The sequence below is a fragment of the Neoarius graeffei genome, chromosome 19 (genome assembly GCF_027579695.1).
Source record: "Neoarius graeffei isolate fNeoGra1 chromosome 19, fNeoGra1.pri, whole genome shotgun sequence".
Taxonomy (NCBI): Eukaryota; Metazoa; Chordata; class Actinopteri; order Siluriformes; family Ariidae; genus Neoarius; species Neoarius graeffei.
In genome coordinates, this window is record NC_083587.1 from 65,113,450 (window position 1) to 65,138,927 (window position 25,478).

Consider the following 25,478-nt stretch of genomic DNA (forward strand, 5'->3'; position numbering starts at 1 on the left):
CACAATCTGTCTGACTGTGGCTTGGTGGAGTCCAATCTCTTTAGAGATGGTTTTGTAACCTTTTCCAGCCTGATGAGTATCAACAACGCTTTTTCTGAGGTCCTCAGAAATCTCCTTTGTTCGTGCCATGATACACTTCCACAAACATGTGTTATGAAGATCAGACTTTGATAGATCCCTGTTCTTTAAATAAAACAATAACTGCACACCTAATTGTCATCCCATTGATTGAAAACACCTGACTCTAATTTGACCTTCAAATTAACTGCTAGTCCTAGAGGTTCACATACTTTTGCCACTCACAGATTTGTAATATTGGATCATTTTCCTCAATAAATAAATGACCAAGTATAATATTTTTGTCTCATTTGTTTAACTGGGTTCTCTTTATCTACCTTTAGGACTTGTGTGAAAATCTGATGATGTTTTAGGTCATATTTATGCAGAAATATAAAAAATTCTAAAGGGTTCACAAACTTTCAAGCACCACTGTACAGTTAATATCGTGGAACGTCTATGAAATAAGTTAGTTCTTGTTCTCACATTTTAGCAGCCTCTTTTTCCTCGCGAGAAAATTCAGCTTGTCAACTCTTTAATAAAGTTACAAACTTACAACGCTGACACTGGGGACTCCTTCCATAAAAGTTACCGTAACTAAACATCTACTCGAAAACTCAACAAGTACTCGCACTTCGAAAAACCTGTTTATGTGCAGTGGCCACCATCCAAGTCCCTGCGAATGAGCTGTCACTAACCTTTTGTGATTTGCACTTACACTACTGTCAGAGGGGTGGGTATAGAAAATTAATCAGCACCTTCTGACCTGTGCTTTTATGTTCCTCCTTCTTTGTTCCAGGCCCTGCTGGAGCTCGACACCTTGTCTTTACTTGAGGAAACACTGAACAACGTAGACACAAACAGGTTCATGTGGCATCTGTGCCAAAATTACCCAGAATGCTTTGACACTCCTGAGGTGACTTGTGATATCCAGGAAGCATCTAAGCTCATTCTGGAGCGATTTGGCTCAGATGCAGCTCCAAAGATCGCTCTGAAGGTCTTGTTGGAGTTAGGTACGATCAAACATCTGTCGACTGAAGCATTTCCAACGAATGTGGTCGAAACCCATCATTTTATTTGATTAGTTAATCTTTTTTCTTTTCATATAGGAAAAAGTCAAAAGACCTTCCAAGATCGTCTAAAATCCAAACTCCAGGCTCATCTTCGATCGAAATTCCAGTGTATACATGAAGGAAATGCTCAGCAGGGGAATCCGATTCTTCTCAACGATATCTTCACGGAGCTTCTCATTATAGAAGGAGGGGATGGAGCTATCAATAAAGAACACGAGATCAGACAGATCGAGGATGCGTGCAAGAACAAGGGAATGGAAGCGACGGTGATCAAATGCAGCGATATCTTTCAGCCTTTACCCGGACAGAACAAACGCATTCGGACCGTGCTAACCAAGGGCATCGCTGGGATCGGGAAAACCGTATCTGTGCACAAATTCATCTTGGACTGGGCAGAAGGAAAAGCGAATCAGGATATCCGTTACATCTTCCCGCTTCCTTTCCGTGACCTGAATTTGAAAGGAAACGACAAATATAGTGTGATGCAGCTTATTCATCAGTACTTTCCAGAACTTAAAGAACTCAAAACTATAAGGAGCGAGGAAGTGAAAACCGTGTTCATCTTTGACGGCCTGGACGAGTGCCGACTTCCCCTGAATTTCAGGAACAATGAAATGTGCTGTGACCTGACAAAGAAAATCTCAGTGGATGTCCTGTTAACAAACCTTATTCAGGGAAACCTACTTCCCTCTGCTCTTCTCTGGGTAACCTCCCGACCAGCAGCGGCCAATCAGATCCCTCCTGAGTGTGTTGACCAAGTTACCGAGGTCCGAGGGTTTGACGACGCGGAGAAAGAGCAGTACTTCCGAAAGAGGTTCAGTGATCGAGGCCTTGCTGACAAAATCGTTGCACACATAAAGTCTTCAAGGAGCCTCCACATTATGTGCCATATCCCCGTCTTCTGCTGGATATCTGCTACGGTTCTGGAGAAGATGCTGGGTGAATCAGACACGGAAGTACCTAAAACTCTGACCCAGATGTACACCCACTTTCTTCTCATTCAGACACATTTGAAAAACAAAAAATACCACAGAGTGATTCAGGACAACATGGACCTGCTCGAATCTGACAAGGAGATGATCTTCAAACTGGCCAAGCTAGCGTTTCTGCAGTTAGAGAAAGGAAATCTGATTTTCTATGAAAATGATTTGATCGAATGTGACATCGATGTTAGCAAAGCAACCGAGTACTCTGCAATTTGCACAGAAATTTTCAAAGAAGAGTTTGGATTGTACCGAGAGAAGGTCTTCTGCTTTGTACACCTGAGCATTCAGGAGCACTTAGCTGCCTTGTATGTGCACCTTAAATTTACAGACAGCCACATAAACATACTCCAAGAAGATGCTGAGAATCAGAGCAAAACGGTGAAGATGTCAGATTTGCACAAGATTGCTGTGGACAGAGCGTTGAAAAGTGAGAACGGACACTTTGACCTTTTTCTGCGCTTCCTTCTCGGTCTCTCACTCGAGTCCAATCAGGCGCTTTTGAGAGGCCTGCTGCCAAAACCGTGTTTGGAAAGTTTGGAAGACACGGTGGAGTACATCAAGGAGAAGATCAGAAAGGAGTCGTCAGCAGAAAGGACGATCAACCTGTTCCACTGTCTGAATGAACTGAATTACAACTCGTTGGTGGAAGAAATTCATAGTTTCCTGAAATCAGGCAAGCAGTCAGAGACGGCGCTGAAACCTGACCAGTGCTCAGCTTTGGCCTATGTGCTGCTCACGTCAGATGATGTGATGAATGAATTTGACTTGAAGATGTGTAACACGTCTCCTGAGGGATATCGGAGACTGTTACCCGTTGTCAAGACCTCGAGAAGAGCCAGGTAAGTTTCTACACGGAAGCTTTCTAATCCTAAGCATAACATTGCATCATCAAATGTTAACACACACTGTGTAACATCAAGGTGTGATCGTGTGCCATGACAAAGAAATCTAAATTTCCCACCCACCAGCTGACTTTCTCCGATGACACAACATCTACAACAGCAAACATGTGCTTCCTTTTTTTGAACTGTTGCATCACACTTAGAGGGAAGTGCTATCTGTCCTCTTTTGCATCCATGACCTCACAGATGTCCCTGATTGGCTGAGTGCCACTGTGAGTCATAGGAGAGTGAGAGTACGCTTCTCCTACCCAGAGAGCACGGCCAATTTTACTCTGTTGGATCTGCCGAATCTGAGAAGAATTCTGAGAGAAAGCTAGGTTAGTTAGCGAGTGAGCCAGTACTAGCTAAGAGTGTTGTTATAGTTAGAGTATGGGTACAGTACATAAACCATTTTTTAATCAGAAGAAAAGCCACTCCAGCCAGTGAATTTTCTGGAGAAAAAGGATTAAGTAAACTCCTGGAGAATGATGAGTTTAACAATTAAAACTAACAGTTTCCTGTCATACAGGCAGCACGGTGGTGTAGTGATTAGCACTGTCGCCTCACAGCAAGAAGGTTCTGGGTTCGAGCCCAGTGGCCGAAGGGGGCCTTTCTGTGTGGAGTTTGCATGTTCTGTCTGTGTGGGTTTCCTCCGGGTACTCCAGTTTCCTCCACAGTCCAAAGACATGCAGGTTAGAATAATTGGTGGCTCTAAATTGACCGTACCGGTAGGTGTGAGTGTGAATGGTTGTGTGTCTCTGTGTGTCATCCCTGCGATGACCTGGCGACTTGTCCAGGGTGAACCCCGCCTCTCACCCATAGTCAGCTGGGATAGGCTCCAGCTTGCCCATGACCCTGCACAGGATAAGCGGTTACAGATAATGCATGGATGGATGGATGGATGGATGGAGTTTCCTGTCATGAGGAAGCCATGGCCTAATGGTTAGAGAAGCAGCTTTGGGACCAAAAGGTCGCCGGTTTGATTCCTGGACCAGCAGGAATGTCTGAAGTGCCCTTGAGCAAGGCACCTAACCCCCAACTGCTCCCCAGGCTGCTCTGGATAAGAGCCTGTAAATGCCTGTCATGTAATGTTAGCGTCAAAATCAGTGCCTGGACTACACTACCCATCAGCCCCTGCACATCATATGATCCCACTCATTACACAGACCTGTTCCTGATTGTGCTTCATGAACAGGTTTTTGTATATTTCTTTATCCTGTTAGTTGCTTGTTTCATGATCATAGACCATTCTTCGTTGATGTTTGTTTGTATTTTGTTTGTAAAAAATCCTCTTGCATCCAACTCCTGAACCCCTGACATTTCTCTAAACAAATAATTGAATCATTTTGCTGTGTCATTCTTGTTGAAGTCTCATTGGTCTATTATTTTTATCTCGTCGCCCTCCACAGTCTCGCTGGTATCAACCTCACAGATGAATCCTGTGAGACCCTGGCTTCGATTCTCCAGTCTGCTAACTCGCACCTGGTCGAACTGGACCTCAGCTTTAACAGTTTGGGAGATTTAGGAGTGAAACTTCTCTGTAGCGGTCTCTCAAATCCACACAGCAAACTGGAGAAACTGACTCTCAGTCACAACGAGTTCGAACATATCGGAGTCAAGCTGCTGTGTGATTGTCTGATGAGTCCACACTGTAAACTGCAGACACTTGGGTTTGTAATAATTTTGCTCATGTTTGCAATAGTAATGGCACTTGATGCAGTGTTTTTGAGCTTTGCAAATTGTATGCAAAAAAAATTCAGTACTATTGGACATCTGATAACAAACCTAGAAACAGAATCTGAGGGTTTTTTTAATCATTGTACTGTATCTTTGTTTTTGCACTTTTACCTGTTTACAGGTTGGCTGGTACAAACTTCTCAGAACCATCTTGCGAATTAATGGCTTCTGTTTTCCAATCTGCTAACTCGCACCTGAAAGAGCTCGACCTCGGTTCCAACAACATAAAAGACTCCGGAGTGAAGCTTCTCTCTGCTGGACTGATTAGTTTGCACTGTAAACTTGAGAAACTCAGGTTAATTTACAGTAAACTCCATTCACTGTTTATTTATTTTGTCAATAGCTGAACATCCTTAAAAATAGGTGAAGGTAACAATATTAAAACCAACACATACTGTAAAAACAAACTGAAATGGTTTCTTTCACTCTATAGTTTGGACAGATGTGATCTCACCCATGTATCATGTGAAGCCTTGAAAACTGCTCTCCAGTCACCCTACTCATGGTTGAAACAGCTGGATCTTAGCTACAACAAGCTTGGAGACTCTGGAGTGCAACAGCTCTGTGATGGACTAACACACCCAAACTGTAAACTGGAATTACTGGATCTGAGCTACAATAACCTCGGCAATTCCGGAGTAAAAATTCTCTCTTCTGGACTGATGAATCCAGACTGTAAACTCAAGAGTATCAGGTTTACCATCTTTTTTTGTTTGTTTGTTTGTTTTCCAAAGCAATCTTGTATTTGAAGACTGATGGTCCTATAAAATTTACTTCCCCACAATCTGATGTATGCAGAAGAAGGTAGACAGCTCTTTCCTCCAAGTGTGTTATGCTGCACTGTAATGCAGTCATTCAAAAAATTGGCAAATTGCGAAATTTGCGAGAAATTCATGGGCAAATTTGTAACATAATAGATTAAATAATTGTTCAAATGATAAATGTTATTTATTTAATCTATAGGCTTGCTGATGTCGGCATCCCAGGAGAGACATGTGAAATTCTGGCCTCGGCTCTCCAGTCAGAAAATCCATACCTCAGAGAGCTCGATCTCAGCAACAATTACATTGGAGATTCAGGAGTAGAACTGCTCTGTGCTGGATTAATCAGCCCAAACTGCTTCCTCAAAAAACTCAGGTGAGTATTAAGTCTACATTTTTGTTTGTGAGCAAAGACTGAAGGGATCTTGTTTGAGACTGTGGAAGCAGGGAACTGTGTGTGTGCTGAGTAATGCTGGGATCAGACTACACTAATTCAGCCTGACTTTGACTCGAACAGGTTGTGTAATGTGACACAATCGAAGTACACCAATGTGGCGTCTGGGACGTCACATGACACCCCGACAAAAAGTCTAACACGTCAGATTTTTTTTGTATTTTCTCACCTAGTTTGACAACTCCTACGATGTGTTCCTTGACATTCCTTCAGTAACCATGATTGGCAATTTGTTGACACTCCTCCTTTACGAAATGCAAGGATGCGAACGATGATTGGTCGAACTCCAGCTTGTAATGCTGCTGGTCTCCCAACCAAGACATGGCAGAAATTTACGGCACTATGATTGCCTAATCTACCATGTCAGTGTGAAGGACAAAATATCATGTAATGCGATTGTAGAGGTCAGAGCAGGTGGGTGGAGCACAGAAGGACGGCAGGCCAGAACTGAGTTCCAAAAACTCTCTTTATTTGCACTTTACAGTCACAAACATACACTCTCCCAGCCACACGCATATATATATATATATATATATATATATATATATATATATATATATATATATATACACACACACGCACATCAGTCATCTGGTTCGGGAGACCCCGCTCTGCTCTCCCTCTCTTCCTTAAATAGGGCACGGTCACTGGGGAAGACACACAAACAGGTTAATTCACCTCAGGTGTAGTGATTCTGCCACTTACCTTCCCTGACTCCGCCCTCCGGTCACAGACCGCCGCTTGACCACGCCCCCACTGCCACATACCCCCACCGCCCGACTCAGGCCGGGCAGCTGTCCGGCCTGCAGCCGACTCTCCCCCCCCCCCCCCCCTTGACGGGAGAGGAAGTCCGCCACGACCATCTGCACCCCCGGCCTGTGGACCACCTTGAAGTTAAATGGTTGGAGTGCCAGATACTAACGGGTGATCCGCGCGTTGGCATCCTTCATGCGGTAGAGCCACTGGAGGGGCGCGTGGTCCGAACAGAGGGTGAAAGGGCGTCCCAGCAAGTAGTAACGGAGGGCAAGGACCGCCCACTTGATCGCCAGGCACTCCTTCTCTATGGTGCTGTAGCGCCCCTCACGCACTGACAGCTTACGACATGTACAGCACTGGGCGATCCTCCCCCTCCACCTCCTGGGACAAAACAGCCCCCAGCCCTCTGTCCAACGCATCCGTCTGCAATATAAAAGGGAGGGAAAGGTCAGAGGAGTGTAACAGTGGCCCCCCACACAGTGCAACCTTTACCTCAGAAAAAGCCCACTGGCATTGCTCCGTCCACTGGACCGGATCTGGTGCCCCCTTTTTAGTGAGATCAGTCAGCGGGCTGGTGACGTCCGAATAATTAGGTATAAACCTACAATAATAGCCAGCCAGCCCCAGGAACTGTCTCACCCCCTTTTTGGTCTTGGGCCTCGGGCAGGCCACAATCGCTGCCGTCTTGTTAATTTGGGGACGCACCTGCCCATTGCCCAAGTGGAAGCCCAGATACCGTACTTCCACCTGCCCAATCGCACACTTCTTCGGGTTGGCTGTGAGACCCGCCCGCCTCAGCAACCTAAGGACGGCCCTCAGGTGTTGTAGGTGCCGCGGCCAGTCATTACTATAAATAATGATGTCGTCAAGGTACGCGGCCACATAGGTGGCATGGGGGCGGAGGACCCTATCCATCAGCCGCTGAAACGTATCGGGCGCCCCAAACAGCCCAAAAGGAAGTGTGACAAACTGGTGTAAGCCGAACGGTGTGGAAAAGGCCATTTTTTTCTCGGGATAATGGAGTCAAGGGGATCTGCCAATGACCCTTTGTCAAATCCAGTGTCGAGTAAAAGCGAGCCGTGCCTAGTCGATCGAGCAACTCATCAATACGAGGCATTGGGTACGCGTCGAATTTAGACACCGCGTTGACTTTTCTATAGTCCACACAGAACCGGACCGACCCGTCGGCCTTGGGTACCAAGACCACCGGGCTGCTCCAGTCGCTGTGGGACTCCTCGACGATGCCCATTTCGAGCATGGCCTCGAGTTCTTCCCGAACCACCTTTTTCTTGTGTTCGGGTAGCCTGTAAGGGCGGCTACGCACTACCACCCCTGGGGGCATCTCAATGTGGTGCTCTATGAGGTTGGTGCAGCCGGGCAGGGGCGAGAACACGTCCGAAAATTTGGTCTGCAACTGGGCAACCTCCGCGAGTTGGGTCGGGGAGAGGTGGTCTCCACAAGGGACCGGAGAGGTACGCGATGCCAATGCTCCCTTTTGAACCTCCGGCCCCAGCTCCGCCTTCTCCGGAACCACCGACACCAACGCCACGGGGACCTCCTCGTTCCAGAGTTTGAGCAGATTGAGGTGGTAAATCTGTAGCGCCCCACCCCTGTCCGTTCGCCTCACCCTGTAGTCGACATCCCCGACTCACCGTGTGACCTCAAAGGGTCCTTGCCACTTGGCGACCAATTTGGAGCTCGATGTGGGCAACAGTTCGAGTACTTTATCTCCCGGTGTGAACTCCCTAAGGCGCGTACCCTTATCGTACAGGTTTGTCGTTCTTGGGCCTGCCGCAAATTCTGCTGGGTTAGGTGTGTGTGTGGAGTTTTGTGCACAGGTCCATAACGTATTGAATTTCATTTTTACTTGGTGAAGGTCCCTCCTCCCAATTTTCTCACAGCATGTCTAAAATGCCACACGGCTTACGCCCATATAACAATTCGAACGGGGAGAATCCCATGGAGGCTTGTGGGACCTCTCGCACTGAAAACAACAAGGGTTCGAGCCATTTATCCCAATTACGTGCGTCCTCACTTATGAATTTCCTAATTATATTTTTGAGGGTGTGATTGAATCGTTCGACTAAACCGTCCGTTTGTGGGTGATGCATGCTGGTGCGGATCAGCTTAATACCGAATAACCCATAAAGTTCGTTCAGTGTTCGTGACATAAACGCGGTGCCTTGATCAGTAAGAATCTCTTTCGGGATTCCAACTTGGGAGATGACGCGGAAGAGCGCTTCCGCAATACTGCGTGCTGAGATATTGCAAAGAGGCACCGCTTCCAGGTATCGCGTTGCATAGTCCACCAGAACTAATATAAAGCGGTACCCTCGTGCTGACCGATCTAATGGCCCGACGAGATCCATCCCAATTCTTTCGAACGGGGTCTCGATTAAAGGTAGAGGGCGCAAAGGCGCTTTTGGAATGGCCGCTGGATTTACTAACTGGCATTCGCAGCACGCCGTACACCACCTACGGACATCGCCGCGAATCCCTGGCCAGTAGAACCAGGCCATTATTCGGGCTAGTGTTTTATCCTGCCCTAAGTGTCCAGCCATGGAATTAAAGTGAGCCGCCTGGAATACCAATTCCCGGTGGCTCTTCGGAAGCAAAAGCTGCGTGACTTGCTCTTTAGTTTGAGTGTCCTGTGTCACTCAGTATAATCTATCCTTCATAATTGCAAAGTAGGGGAAGGACGGGGTGGCGTTTGGCTGGAGCATTTGACCATCGATTACTCTCACTTGGTCAAATGCATGCCACAGAGTCTCATCTCGCGACTGCTCTAATGGAAAATTCGTGAGGGATTCCCTGAGAGAGAGAAGAGGAGCCGGCGGCTCCTCACTCTGATGCGGAGCTGACGTAGATGGCTCTGTGACAGCTGCTCCCGCCAACGCGACCCCGGGACCTCCCCCTGTTAAACTATGGCAGGACCCACTCTTCACTAGGTGACTCATTAATTCCCCAAATCCCGGCCAATCCGTCCCCAAAATTATTGAGTGGGTAAGGCGAGGATTAACCGCCGCCTTTACTATAAATTTCTCCCCTCTGAAAAAAATGTGGACCGACACTAAAGGGTAGCTGTGAACATCCCTGTGCACACACAACACCTTCACCAATTGTGCTCCCCCCAATGCCTTGTCTTGCACCAGGCTTTGGTGAATTGAGGTCTGATTACAACCAGAATCCACCAACGCCTGATATGTATCCCCTTGGATACTCACCGGTATGCGATATGCTCCGGCCCGATCGAGGGCGGCTCCTGGTGCGTCGGGGATCCAGACCACCGCGCCCACCTCCTTTGCCGAGCATTGATGCTGGAGGTGCCCCGGCTCCCCGCAGCGCCAGCAAACCGGCCCGGGCTTTCTCTCTGCACTGGTACTCTGGGGCTCACTCACCTGAGGGGGGGGGAGAGACAGACACGGAAGCGGGAAATGGGAGGACACCGCAGGTGCGGCGGACCGGCTGTGAGGGAGCCGGCCCCCGCCTCTGCGGTGGGAGAACGGGGCGAGGACAAGACACAGAAGGGGAGGGAAAGAGGGAGAGAGAAGAGAGAAGTGAAGAGGGGATCTGTGAACCTGCCGCGGGAACAGCCGCCAAATGATCCTCTGCCAACTCGATGGCCTGATCCAGCGACGCCGGGCGATGGCACTGGACCCACTCCGCCATTTCTTTGGGAAGTTGCGCGATGAACTGCTCCAACGCTACCAGGTCGACGACTCCCTCGGCGTCGTGGTTGTCGGCCCTCAGCCACCGCCTGCAGGCGTCCCGGAGTTGCTGGCCAAATGCGAATGGGTGGCCGACCTCCTCTAGGCGCAGAGCGTGGAAGCGCTGACGATGTTGTTCAGGGGAGCGCCCCACATGCTGGAGGACGACCCGGCGCAGGTCCGCGTAGACCAGCCTGCTGTCAGCGGAGAGCTGTAGCGTGGCCAGCTGCGCCTCGCCTGTTAGCAGGGGGAGGAGGCGCGCCGCGCGCTGTTCCAACTGCCACCCCAATGCCTCTGCTGCTTGTTCAAATAGCGTGAGGAAGGCCTCGGGGTCGTCGTGCGGGCCCATCTTCATTAGGGTGAGGTGGAGTGGGCCCGCAGCGGTGGAGATGGTGGACCCCGCTGACGCGAGGAGGTGCAGGAACGCCTGTCGATCTTCCTGTTGCGCAAGCACCAGGGCCTCGAACCGTTGTTCTTGCTCCTTTTGGAGGGCGAGCAGCGCCTGATGCTGGCTCTGTTGGGCCGTGGTGAGGGCATGGATTAGGTCTGCGAAGGGGGAGGACTCCATGGGGCTGTTCTCCTCTGTGCTCGGCGTCCCGGGTTTCAGCACCACTGTAGAGGTCAGAGCAGGTGGGTGGAGCACAGGAGGATGGCAGGCCAGAACTGAGTTCCAAAAACTCTCTTTATTTGCACTTTACAGTCACAAACATACACTCTCCCAGCCACACGCATATATACACACACGCACATCAGTCATCTGGTTCGGGAGACCCCGCTCTGCTCTCCCTCTCTTCCTTAAATAGGGCACAGTCACTGGGGAAGACACACAAACAGGTTAATTCACCTCAGGTGTAGTGATTCTGCCACTTACCTTCCCTGACTCCACCCTCCGGTCACAGACCGACGCTTGACCACGCCCCCACTGCCACAGCGATCCTGACAGAAAGTAAAACGGCTGAAAAGCAAAAGGAAATAAGGTGCACCGTTTAGTTGTCGCCAGCCTGCCTCCTATCTCTTCATTTCCCCCTCAATCCCCACAAGTGTTGCAGACACTTTATAATGTCACAAAAATGCTCTTATATTAACTGTGAAAGTTTCAGACCTTTTGGATCATGGTGAAAAGTCTTTCTTCAGAAGTAATATGGATATTCCTGTTTTGTACAAGATAGAAACTACTTGGAACCTGTTTCTTTTCTCTGCTGCAGTCTGCGATGGTGTAATCTCACAGAGAGGTCTTGTTCAAACCTGGCCTCAGTTCTGAGTTCCCACACGCATTTGAGAGAACTGGAGCTGAGAGACAATGATGTGCACGATTCAGGGCTGAAGCTGCTTTGCACTGGTCTTCAGGACCCACGATGCTCACTGCAGAAACTGGGGTAAGTTAAAGTCAAACAGCAGTGAGAAGTCACAGTGAAGCAATTCTCTGCTTGTCTCCTTTATTAATCAAGGTTTTGCAATGCATATACTGCAATTGATATGAGATATATTTTCTGTTTTTTTTCCCCACTACTCTTTTTTTTCTGGCTTGAATAAACATAAATGCTGCTTTTGTTTCAGTTTTTTGTTTTCCTTATGTGGTGACTTTTCACTGATTTTGTTGTTGTTGCAGGTAAATTGCGTAAAAGAATAGTTTGGTTGTGGGTTGAAATCGTTGGCCTTAAAATGCAAAATGTGACATGCTTTTGTTGTTGGTAGCTAACTTAATATCATTGCAATGATAGACGACTGAAGTTGTGGTTAAAATCTCAGTGTGAGTGCTGCTACGACGCTCTTTTTCAATCCACCAATAGGAGGACAGTAAACTCACTGGACAGCTACAAATGAATGCGTGGAGATGGAGAAGCATAAATATAGCATACTAAGGGACAGGAAGCAATCTTCTTATTACCCCAAGCTCACTTCTAGCTTACCTCAAGAATGTTTGTCTTTTATTGCAAGACCATTTTCTGTCAGGAACTGATTTCTGGATCACACTGATTGATGACATGAGCAGAACGTGGAAATTTTCTTTAATCGCAAGTCTCTCATTCGAGGATTGTCATCATAGAACATGTTATCTCACAGTCTGTAATAGAATTCACCCCAGATTGAATTGTGACCTCGTATCATGTGACAAGTAATAATGTTCAAATCTCACACAATAAACCTGGCCTGATTCCAAATGATTTTATTTAAGTTCCTTTGGGAATCATCATCAGAATTACAGACAAATCCGTTATTGTTGTCCAAGATCTAGACATGCTGAACTCAAACCTAATCTGACTTGGTCAACTAGGAATCATAGCTACTAAAGGAAAGTACCACATACAGACACATTGTCACTGCAGAAACACTGCAGGAAGTGGAACACCTTCCTAGGTTGGGGCAGTGAAGAACTGGGACAGGTGTGACAGCACCTCAGTGATCTCAGGACAGCCTTTAGATGTTGTAAATGCCAATGCCAATCATTGCTATAAATAATAATGTCCTCTAAATAGGCAGCGGCATATGCATTGTGGGGACAGAGGATTCGGTCCATGAGACGCTGAAACGTCACTGGAGCCCCAAAAAAACAAAGAGAAGGGTGATGAATTGGTGTAAACCAAATGGAGTGGAAAAGGCTATTTTTTTCCTGAGATAATGGAGTCAAGGGGATCTGCCGATATCGGTTTGTCAAATCCAGTGTCGAATAAAAGCGAACCATGCCTAACCGATCAAACAGTTCATCAGTGTGAGTCATCGGATATGCGTCAAATTTAGACACTGCTTTGATTTTTCTATAGTTCACACAGACCCCGACTGTCCTGTCAGTCTTGGGAACTAAGACCACTGGGCTGCTCCAATCGCTGTGTGACTCCTCAATTAATCTCATGTCGAGCATTGCCTTGAGTTCATCCCGAGCCACATTTTCCTTGTGCTTGGGGACCCTATACAGGTGTCTGCTCACCACCACCCCTGGGGGAGTGACTATGTGGTTCTCTGCGAGGTAAGTTTAACCAGGGAGGGGCGAAAACACGTCACAGAATTCCTCCTGCAACCTGCTAACCTGTGCTTTGTGGGACAGTGAGAGGTGGTTTCAACAGGGGACTGGAGTGAATTGGGCCGTATTTTTGTGACTTACCTCTGGTCCCAGTTCTGCCTTCTCAGGAACTACTGTCACCAGAACCACAGAAACCTCCTGTCTCCATGGTTTCAGATTATTGAGGTGGTAAATTTGATGCACGCCTGACCTCATAGTCAACTTCCTCTATTCGCCGTGTGACCTTAAAGGGCCCTTGCCACTTGGTGGTTAATTTTGAGCTCAATGTGGGCAGTAAAATGAGCACTTTTATCTCCCGGTGCAAATTCTCTTAGCTATGTCCCTCTGTTGTATAGGTGGGATTGATGTTCTTGTACCTGTAGCAAATTCTCCTGGGTCTGTCTTCTCCTGTCTCAGTGCATGGAGTTTTGCTCTCAGGTCAAGAACATACCAAATTTCATTTTTGCTTTGTGAAGTTCCCTCCTCCCAATTTTCTTTAATGAGATCTAAGACAACATGGGGCTTGTGCCCATACAACAATTCAAATGAGGAAAACCCAGTGGAGGCTTGTGGGACCTTGCACACTGTAAACAACAGAAGGTCTAGCTACTTATCCCAGTTTCTAGCATCCCTATGAATTAACTTATGAATCATGTTTTTAAGCGTTTGATTAAATCGTTCGACCAGCCCATCCGTTTGTAGATGATTTCATCCCTAATAATTCCTACAGTTTGCATCCTGTACGTGACATAAAAGTAGTGCCTTGATCAGTCAGGATTTCTTTTGGAATCCTGACTGGGGAGATAATGTGGAAGAGTGCTTCTGCAACACTACATGCAGAGATATTGCAAAGAGGCACTGCTTCTGGGTATTGCATTGCATAATCCACTATGACGAACACAAAGAGATAACCATGTGCAGATTGATCTAATGGCTCAACAAGATCCATGCCAATTCTTTTGAAGGGGATCTCAATTAATTGTAATCGGAGCAATGGCACTTTTGGCATGGCAACTGGATATATCAGCTGGCATTCACCAGAAGCCCAATTGCCCAATCACCATTCTTGCATTTCCTCTGCTCCGCATGGAATCAGGCTTTGATGCATGGAGGTCTGATTACAGCCAGGATCCACCAAAGCCTGATGTGTACCCCTTTGAATACTCAAAGACGTGGTACATTCGTGCTCGATCGGGGGAAGCGTGCTGGTGCATCGGGAATGTGAATCAGAGTCCCCATCTCTTTGCGGAAGTGCTTATCCCGAGAAATCTGTGGCGCATGCTCCTTGCAGCGACACGGTCAGGTGCACTATGTTCTGTTTGTAGACATGTTTGTTTGTTTGTTTGTTTGCGTGGTGAAAGTTTGTCTTTTTAGTACTGCGAGTTAATTATAAGGGGCGGCACGGTGGTGTAGTGGTTAGTGCTGTCGCCTCACAGCAAGAAGGTCCGGGTTCGAGCCCCATGGCCGGCGAGGGCCTTTCTGTGCGGAGTTTGCATGTTCTCCCCGTGTCCGCGTGGGTTTCCTCCGGGTGCTCCAGTTTCCCCCACAGTCCAAAGACATGCAGGTTAGGTTAACTGGTGACTCTAAATTGACCGTAGGTGTGAATGTGAGTGTGAATGGTTGTCTGTGTCTATGTGTCAGCCCTGTGATGACCTGGCGACTTGTCCAGGGTGTACCCCGCCTTTCACCCGTAGTCAGCTGGGATAGGCTCCAGCTTGCCTGCGACCCTGTAGGACAGGATAAAACGGCTAGAGATAATGAGATGAGATGAGTTAATTATAAGCATTCACACTCACGCAAGATGAGACGAGACATGGAAATACTTTTAATTTTGGTAGTAATCATCTGCCTCCTGGATTGCACGGTGTTGGCGACTGGGCTTCCTACAGGACCCCGACTTAAAATCACTTACAGCCAGGAGGCTCTGCTAAAACTCAGGGAAGCAGTTCCATCTCTCTCACAAGATCAATTTCTGGGATTACCGACACCACCACATGCATGCCATAAAACAAGACGAAAACGGGGCAGGAAAGGAGGGGTGTGGGCCCAACTTAGGAGGAGACCATTCAGACAACCACTACCAACAATCATGTTTGGGAACGTATAAAGTATACGGAACAAAATTGATGAACTTCGCGCCTGTGCGCAATATTTAGCGGACTACCGGCAATCCTGTCTGATCTGTCTATCAGAAACCTGGCTGACGGAATCAGATCCCGACTCAGCCGCTGACCTGGAAGATTTCGCACTGGTAAGGGCAGACCGTAATGCAAACTCTGGAAAGAGCAAAGGCGGAGGTGTGTGTCTGTTCGTAAATAACAAATACTGTAACCCAACACACATTACTGTGAAACATAGACTTTGCACAAAAGATATAGAACTGTTAGCGGTCAACCTAAGACCCTACTACATGCCCCGCGAAATAAATCAGATCTGCCTTTTTATTGTATACATCGCACCCTCAGCTGATGTGAGGGAGGCGGGCAACACTATACACAAGCTGGTGACACTGACTGAAGCAAAAGCGCCCGATGCAGCAAAATTCATACTTGGCGATTTCAATCTTTGTAGTCTGGCCGAGACCCTGCCTGCTTACCATCAATATGTGGCATGTTCTACACGTGAGGAAGCGTGTTTAGATCTGTGCTACGGCAACCTGGAGAAAGCCTATTTGCAAGGGCTCTACCAGGGCTCGGTAGGTCAGACCACAACATGATCCATCTAATACCAACATATCAGCCTTTGCTGCGTCGAGAAAAGGTGAGAAAAAAAGAAGTAAAGTGCTGGTCAGCTGAAGCTTCCAACACTCTGAGAGTCTGCCTAGACTGCACCGACTGGGAGCTTTTAATAAACTCGTCGACGGACATCAGTGACGCTGCGCTCGTAGTCACAGGATACATTAACTTCTGCGAGGATCTAATTGTTCCCAAAAAGACAGTGAAACTTTACCCCAACAACAAACTGTGGGTCACCCCTGAACTCAAAGAACTGCTAAACCAAAAAAAGAGGTTATTTAAATCTGGGGGTTCAAAAGAGGACATGAAACTTTTACAGAAAAGTGGAAGCAGTCTCTGATCGTACCAGTGCCTAAAAACAATAGGCCCAAAGAGATGAATGATTTAAGACCTGTTGCATTAACATCAGCTCCCATGAAATGCCTGGAGAAGATTGTGCTGAAACATCTGCTTACTGACGTAGCACCATCACTGGATCCATACCAGTTTGCGTACCAGCCAAAGCGTGGTGTGGAGGATGCACTGCTGACAATGACAACCAGTATATACGTGCATCTTGAAGCACCTCAGAGTTTTGTAAATATTGTCTTTATTGACTTCAGCAGTGCATTCAACACCATACAACCCCACCTGCTGGTACGTAAGCTGGTAGATCTAGGCGTTAATCCAAGGCTCATCATGTGGATCAACAATTTTCTTCTAAAGCGAACCCAACAGGTCAGGTTTAATCAGACTATCTCTTCTATGAGGTACATCAATACTGGTGCACCGCAGGGCTGTGTGTTGTCCCTTATACTTTATACACTTTACACCAATGAGTGCCGCGCTTTTGACACCAGACACTCTTATTTTAAGTATGTGGATGACACTGCCCTGGTAGGATTTTTAACAACAGGGAGTGCATCAATGGCCAGATTTGAGGAGAAAGTGGGGAGCTTCATAAGCTGGTGCTTTGAAAACCATCTTACTGTAAATGCAACCAAAACTAAAGAAATGGTTATTGATTTTAGATGTAATACAGAAGAAGTACCCCACACAGTCGTCAATAACACATCCATTGAAAGAGTTAACACCTACAAATATTTAGGGATTGAACTTGATGATCAGTTGAAGTTTGACAAATGCGCCACTTCTAAGGTAAAAAAGCTCCAACAGAGAATGTTTTTCTTAAGGAAGTTACGAAGTTTTAATGTTGATAGATGTATTTTACAGTTGTTTTATAGGTCTGTGCTTCAGAGTGTCTTGTCCTTTGGACTGATCTGTGTTTTTGGCAATATGCGTAAACATGATCAGGATAAATTACAACGCATTATTAAGAATGCCAGTGGGATAATTGGGTGTAATCAAGTATCAGCTGTTCAGCTATACAAAGACATTATACTTCATAAAGCTGAGAGTATTCTCAGGGATCCAACCCATCCCCTATACAATAGATTCCAGCCAAGCCAACGTGCCAAGGGGAGACTGCTGCAAAGGAAAATAAGAACTACCAGGTTCAGTAAGTCATTTGTCCCCACTGCAATCAGGATTTTAAATGAAGGGCAAAGAACTTGACAGTACTGTGTGTGCGTGTGTGTGTCGGGGGGGATGTGAAAGACCAGCATGTATTAATTGGATTGCTGATGTATGGGGTGGGGTGGGGTATTTATTATTTGTTTTATGTTTTTATGTTTTAAATCTTGTCTACCTCTGTGTATGCACTGACCACTTGAATAACTTTAAAGTTAACTTTAACTTTTAAATCCCAGCCTTCCTGCTGCATCAGCAGACCTACCTGGACTTTCTCCCAGTTTTGGTGGGCACAGACGTGTCCACCTGTGGAGAGAGGGGGTTAGCGGCAGCACAGACACAGAAAGAGAAAGGGGTGAGGAGACACGAGAACAGACATGTGAGGAAACATGTGGGGAGTGGATATCGGGGGAATTGGTCCCTGTCTCCGCGGGGCTGGGGTAGGGGAGGGGCGAGGAGGGAGAGAGAGGGAGAAAAAAGCTGCAGGAGTGCCTGCTCCCAGAAACGCCATCAAGTGGTCCTCTGCCAGCTGGACTGCCTCCTCCAGCGATGCCGTGCAGTGACACTGGATGAGCCATTCCACCGAATCGGTGCCATTTCCGTCCCTAGAAAATTATATGTATAAATGCACATAAAAATGTACTTTAAAATACTTTTCCTTATTACGCAGAATGTCCTGCACATTGATCTGATTTCAAATTTAAGATATATAATTGTAAGGATTAATAAAAACTACCTAAAACACTGAAAAATAGCATGTGTTACCTGTCCCCGCACTCTAACTTTATACTTAACTATGAAATATTATGATTAAAATCCTTCAGAAACAGTATTTCTTTTGCACTGTTGTGTGACTCCATATCCTATCCATGGTTTAAATATATTTTTTTCATAAGAAATCCACAATATCTTAGTTAAAATATACATTTTAGTCGTGTCCCTGGGTTTTCACTCAGTCCTGTTACCCAAACATATTACCCCATCTGACAAATTTGGAACATTCCATAAATCACATGCTCAACAGGAAGTTACATCAGTTGTGTCTTCTGAAGGCCATGGGAAGACCAAAGTTAGTTCTCTCATTTACTTTTCTGTATATTTGATGATTTTTTAACTTTGACTGATAAGGTCAATGTCAACATACTGTCCTGTTACTTAAATTATTTCTTAGATGATATGTTTATTTTAAAAATACAAATTTTTGGTAAATCACTAGAATGTGCTAAGTGTGGTCATGCTATTAGCGATGATGCCATGTGGCTTAATTCCATGTATTAGCTAATCCTAGGCTAAAAACTCAGTCCTGTTACTTTCAGAGTTTTGGTAACAGGACTGAAAAAAATGCAGCCATCTTTGACTTCCAAACCTTGTAACGTAGCCTGAGGTTGACCAATACACATTTTGAATAGTTAAATATGTGTGTTATTATAATCAGTGTTGAAAAGATATAACAAATTAAGTTTAATTTGGGAGTGGTACAACAAGCAAATGGCACCCATTCGATGGAATCTCCCGGATGCACATTGAGGTCTTGCTTGGCAGCTGGGTAACAAACTGTTCCAATGTCATGCGATCAATCACGTCCACATTGCAGTCGCCTGCTAGCAGCCACCATCAGCAGGCGTCCTAGAGCTGTTGCACAAATGCAAACAGGCGACCGACCCCGCCATAGGCCAGCGTGCAGAAATGCTGGCGATGTTCTGGGTCACAGCTGACCCGTTGCATTACAGCCCGCTTCAGGTCTGGGTATTCCAGCATGCTGGTGGCCAGGAGCTGCTGAGCCGTGAGCTGTGCTTTCCCTGGCAGGAGTGGTAGTAGACGGGTCACCCACTGTGAGGTTGGCCACGAGCTCTCCTCCGCAATACGATCAAACAGCTCAAGGAAGGTTTCTGGGTCATCTTGCGGCCCCATCTTGACCATCTGAATGGGAATGCTGGCCACAGGAGCTACCACTGGAGTACCCGCTGACTGGACCAAGCACTGGATCACTGGCTAGTCTTCTGCCTGGGCCTCAAGCAGAGCCCAGAAACGCTGCCCCTGCTTGGTGGACGGTGTGATGATTTCTTGGTGGTGGTGTTGGAGGTTGTTGTCGAGTGTCTAGGGGAGCTCTCTGACTGCTTTGGACTCCAAGGCAGCATTTGTTCCTCAAATTCCCGGATTTCAGCCCCAGTGTAGCACCTTCCTAGGTTAGGGTAGTGAGGAACAGTAGACAGGTGCCATAGTTCAAGGTGTGCTTTATTTTTACTTGCACTTTTCAGTGACTACTAACACGTGTGTGTATACACACACATACACGTTGGGGAACGCACCTTTCTTGCTACTTATTGGCCATCTGAAAGACACACAGAGTCACACATCAATAGACAGCCAGTAATTAGACACAGGTGTAACTCATCACTTATTACCTGCTGGTTCAGCCTGACTCCTCACCATTAACTGCCGATGCTCGATCACACCCCTGCTGCCACAGGAAGTTAGAAACTTTAGGCTTGTTTTCACTGAAGGAGTCATGACTGATTTTAGTTCCTCTTTCTGTTGAACTGGAGTTCTGTTGAACTGTTGCAGTGCTGAACATTGCTAAATCGTTTAAACCCAAACTTGACTTAACATACTTTCTGTGGTAAGCGTTAAAGATGGAAGGTTGAACTTGAACTTAAGTGCAGTGAAAGGACAAACCCATCCATGTCCTTTTACTGGAGTACCTTTCGCTGACTGACTGAAATCACACTTTTCAAAGGGGATCTGTGAAACATAAAAACATAGGTATGCATAGTATGAAGACAAAAAAATGAATACAGAAATACATTTGCTGCGTTTCAAAGATGTATGCTTGTTGAATTGTATTTCTTAAAAACGGAAAGACAAACCTTACTTTTTTAACGTATAATTTATAAATATTTAATATCTAGTTTACAGAGATGTTAAAATGGAGCACTGTTAAATAAATGTAGTGCCAAATCTTTTATAAGAAAGACCCATGAAAAAAATCCTGCACAATTTAGGATTTAGAGTAAATTCCAGAAATTGCATTGAACAGGACAGGATATTACCTGTCATTTACGGACCGTAATGAACCAAGCACACTGGAACTGTATCAGGTGTGTGTTGGTGGCGTATTTATTCATTGTGAATGAAGTGTAATCGTTGTTCCTCTGCAGTCTTTCAGGGTGTTGTGTAACAGAGGATGGATGCTCCGCTCTAGCTTTAGCTTTAAGCTCAGATCACTCGAAGCTCAAAGATCTCGATGTCAGCTACAATCATCCTGGAGAGTCAGGAGTGAGACAGCTGTCTGCTGTACGAGATAATCCACGCTGTAACCTGGAGAAGCTGAGGTGAGTGGAGCAAGGGAAGAAAGGGAACAAAAATCTATTTTAACCATTTTTAAACAACTTTGGAGTAACCCCAAACTTGTATGTGATGAATGTCGGAGTCCCATCCCAGTTCAGGGTCAGTTACTGTGTACTTGTCATAAAAATGTTATTAGACTTCAACTCCCACATGACCGCACAGCCTACAAACATGGCCCCTGAGGACTACACTTCCAGCACACACACGGACTTTGTCATGTTCACACTCACCATCTTGCTGATTACACACCTGGACTCAATTATAACCACACTCACAGTATATAAGCGCACTCCACATGCATCCAGTTTGCGAAGTATACGCTGTGATTTTTCTAGTCGTTGCCAAGCCTTTTGTTCAGTGATTTGTTGTGGTTTTGATCTCATTTCTGGTTTCTTATCTTGCTTTTGCCTGTCCTCGTTAATGTTGTTTGCTAAGTTCACTCGACCCTTGCCTGCACCTCGACTCTGATTTTGGTTTATGCCTTTATATTGATTGCCAAGTTTAATAAAGTCTTGTATACCTGCACTTGCATCTGAACCTGTGTATGTGACAAGACTAAACTTTTCATGACATGTTTCAGGCTCAGTTAGGTTGCATGATTAAAATCTTTGTTGAATACAAGACTGTACATTACTGTTAGTATTGATGACTATGTACTGTGTATTGATGACTCATACTCAAACAGTATGAGTGAGGACATAAATGACCAAGATACAAGTTTTGCTTTTAAGGTTGTCTTCAGCGAAACCCCCCCAAAAATGAGTTCATGTATTTATTTAAAGTTTGTAGCCCATAAAGAAAAGGTTAGCGTGCTAAATGAATACGTTATCACGACTCTTAGTTGATTTTGTTGTTGTTTTTACAGTGTGGACCACAGTGGCGAGTGCAGGATCAAACCAGGACTAAAGAAATGTAAGAACATATACAAGCGGGTTTTAATTCATTCATCAGAAGTGCATCTTCCAATATAAAGGCAATTCCTAAGGACATTTTAATATATTTAAGTTTGTAAGACTTATTTTTGTTGTTAATTTTGTATTAGGCATGGTTTTTTGAGTTCTGTTTACATCTCAAGTGCCATAGCAAAGTTATTTACTGTAGACCTACGTATATTATAGTGAACTAGACCAAATGTTGTTGAAAATGGATTTTGAGCCAATTTTTCTGCAGACGCCTGTGAGATCACCCTCGACCCAAACACGGCACACAGAACACTTTCTCTGAGTGGGAACAAAAAGGTGACGATGACTAAAGGTGAGCAGCCATATCCGGACCACCCCGATCGGTTTGAGTACTACGCCGAGGTTTTGTGCAGACAGACCCTGAGTGATGCTCGCTTCTACTGGGAAACTGAGTGGACTGGCAATGTTGTTTACATAGGGGTAACTTACAAAGGTATCAACAGAAAAGGTCGTGGCAGAGACTGCAAACTGGGGATGAATAATAAATCCTGGATTCTGTTTTGTTCCAATGATTATGGTTATTATGTCAGTTACAATAACAAGGAAACAGTAGTATCTATGCCACCGAATCCCTCTAAAAGAATGGGTATCTATTTAGACTGGCAGGCTGGTACACTCTCCTATTTTATCATCTCATCTGACAGGGTGTATCACACGTACACATTTCACACAACGTTCACTGAGCCCCTGTATCCAGGCATCCGGGTGTATAACTATGATGACACGGTTACACTGTGTGAGCTCAAATAAAATAAGAGCATTCATTAAAAGGAATTAACTGGAGAGAATTTAGTCTGGCTTTAACCAGGAGTGGAGAGTAATGAAGTAGATTTACATGAGTACTGTAATTAAGGAAATTTTTCAAGTGTCTGTACTTTACGTGAGGAATTATTTTGGAAACGTATGACTTCACTACATTTGAAAGACAAATATTGTACTGTTGACTTCACTACATTTCTATGAAGGTTACTGGCTACTTTGAAGCGTAGCTTTGGAATCAGTGGATGAATTTTCTTTTCTAAAATCTGATAGAAAAGAACTTGGTGGTTGTAATAATGACTATGGCAGATAAAAATGACGAATCCTTACCAGAACACCCAGGGCCGTATCTGAAGTCCATGTTTTAGATGTTTGAAATGAAGATTTATATTGTTTTAAATGTTTGCTCTGTTTACCATGCATAAACTTCTTCACTGCCTCAAAAAATTCCCTGTCCAACCTGAGAAAGCATGTCGAGGAAGGGAAACATTTGTTGGTTGGGTGAGGGGTGTTTAAATAAGGACAATGGTTGTCCTTTTGTTGATTTCAGGTGTTTCTATAGACCCTTTTCAGTCACGTGACCTTCGTAAACGCGACCGCCATTTTGGACATGTAGTGGACTTCGGCTCGAATCAGTTTGAATGCGAGGAAGGCGACAAACGAAAAACATAAAAGAAAAAGGAGCGAGATGCAGAAAACACCTTCACTATCCAGCGACGTAGGGCATTTACAGGGCGAGCAGAGGGAGAGGTATTTGCAAAAATTGAGGTTAGCAGGCTTAGAGAACGACGTTTACCTGCTTCCACCAGGATTGTTCACTGACGTACGGAAGTACACGAAGCCCTCGTCTTTACCTGACTTCGGCCCACATGATCTGTATACCTATGTCATTAAAAACCCATCGCCATACACATACACGCCAACGTCCGAGGTTCCGGAGCGCATTCTGGCTTGCTCCAGGAGTGCTCCAGCCGAGGTTACGGAGCGCGCTCCGGCTTGCTCCGGAGCAAGCCGGTGCGCACTGCTTAATTTGAGGGCAACCTCGGCCGGAGCACTCCGGAGCAAGCCGGCGCGCGCTGCTTAATTTGAGGGCGAGCAAGCCGGAGCGCGCTCCGGAACCTCGGACGTTGGCTCCGGCAGCTATTTATACTGGATCCGGTGTAAATAGCTGCCGGATCATAATTACAGTAAACTAGTAAATACAGTAAAGGAAAAACTTGAGACTGAAAGGTTTTAACAGTCATCCAAATGACTGAACGTAAACATTGCTACAGTAACATACTAGCTACTATATTGTTGACATTAGCTAGTCAACAATAGCTACTACAGGAGAACAAAGAGGTTACAATGGGTTATTTTAACCTATTTGGTTACACACTCGCCGCCACAGAATGTTAGCAGCAATGTAATGCCTTTTCTGGCTAATTTTATTCGTCTTACCTCCAACAAAGTGGTCACTACACAAGCGCTGGTATGCCGAGGGCTGCCAATCTGTTAATGGCCGCTATCCATCTTCTCCGTCGGGATCCGATAAAATGATAACCCTTGCCTTGTTTGTTGATGGTTACTACATCCAGGTGCACAACAATATAGTGGCATGATGGAAGTCTTGCTGAAAGTAAAAACTTTCTTTGCTGCCATTCCTCAATGCTGGCTGTGGTAAACTACTGGTAGTACACGTCCAAAATGGCGGCCGCGTTTGTTGTGACGTCACGTGAAAAGGGTCCATAGGCTTTGTAGCATATTCTATAAGCTTTTTATTCTACAGGTTCTCCAAGCAAGTTGGTGCATTCAGTAGGTTGTTTTCAGAGTCATTATGTTGTGGCAACAATACTGTACAATGCCTTGACATTTGAAAGAAAACATTAAAGATTGAAAACAAAAAATACTCTGAACATCTTTCACTTGTACTGGAGTAATATTTGATCAGTCAAAGTAAGACCTGGACTCGAGTAATGGAGTTCTGTGCTTTTGTCCATCTCTGCTTTTAACCACCAGTTAAAACCTCCTATAAACCTTCACATGATTGATCGATCTTGATGTGGACTGACTGTAGGCCAGTAAATTATTTTGCGAAAACTACTTGTATGTTATTAGCTCTGAACAATCTTCTCAACATACCTTTACTCAACATGATTTCACTTTTAGTTTTGAAAATGTAATAATTAATAATGTCTCTATGACCTGTTTATTCAGAATATAAGGCTATTTTGTTCATTATATAACTAATGTTCATCCTGTGTGTACTTTATTTGTGTCTATGGAATACATTTTTGATGCACTTTCATCAGTTTCCAGTACTGTTATTATCTTAAATCATTTGTATTTTTTACACAGAATAAAATATGTCCTTTAAAATGCTCATTTTTCATGTGTCTAATTTTGGAAAGTCCTACACAAACCATTTTCTGATCATTTTTAATGTTTGTGTGTATACAGTACACATAAATGTATGTATATCACTTTTGACCGTTATTTTTTGGCTGTTCGATCACCAAAACGACTCTTTTGAACTGTGAGTCGACTCCCAGTGTTCACCTCAAACATTACAGAAATGATTCAAAGATCCGACTCATACAGCTGATTTAAAGAAAAGAGCTGATTCTCAGAATCGATTCGTAACGAGCTTTTACCTCAGAGAAAGCATCGGTAAGACTGAGGTAAAAAAAAAAAGTTGTTAAAGTGGTTGCTGCTGTTATTATTTTAGTTAATCTCTGCGATTTTTAATATTAGATATTTATATCAAGCTAAGAAA

General features: G+C 45.2%; 1 protein-coding gene across 1 annotated transcript in view; it reads left to right on the plus strand.

Annotated features, from left to right (window-relative positions):
• Positions 1–25,016, plus strand: part of LOC132867494 (NACHT, LRR and PYD domains-containing protein 12-like) — a 113,357-nt gene extending 88,341 nt beyond the window's left edge. The window contains exons 14-23 of the mRNA XM_060900440.1: positions 857–1,070; positions 1,167–2,955; positions 4,407–4,667; positions 4,856–5,029; positions 5,168–5,428; positions 5,698–5,871; positions 11,618–11,788; positions 20,813–20,986; positions 21,868–21,914; positions 22,173–25,016. Of these exons, the coding sequence (XP_060756423.1) occupies positions 857–1,070; positions 1,167–2,955; positions 4,407–4,667; positions 4,856–5,029; positions 5,168–5,428; positions 5,698–5,871; positions 11,618–11,788; positions 20,813–20,986; positions 21,868–21,914; positions 22,173–22,714 (3,807 nt within the window). The 3' untranslated portion in view covers positions 22,715–25,016. The remainder of the gene's footprint in view (positions 1–856; positions 1,071–1,166; positions 2,956–4,406; positions 4,668–4,855; positions 5,030–5,167; positions 5,429–5,697; positions 5,872–11,617; positions 11,789–20,812; positions 20,987–21,867; positions 21,915–22,172) is intronic.
• Positions 25,017–25,478: the final 462 nt, after the last annotated feature.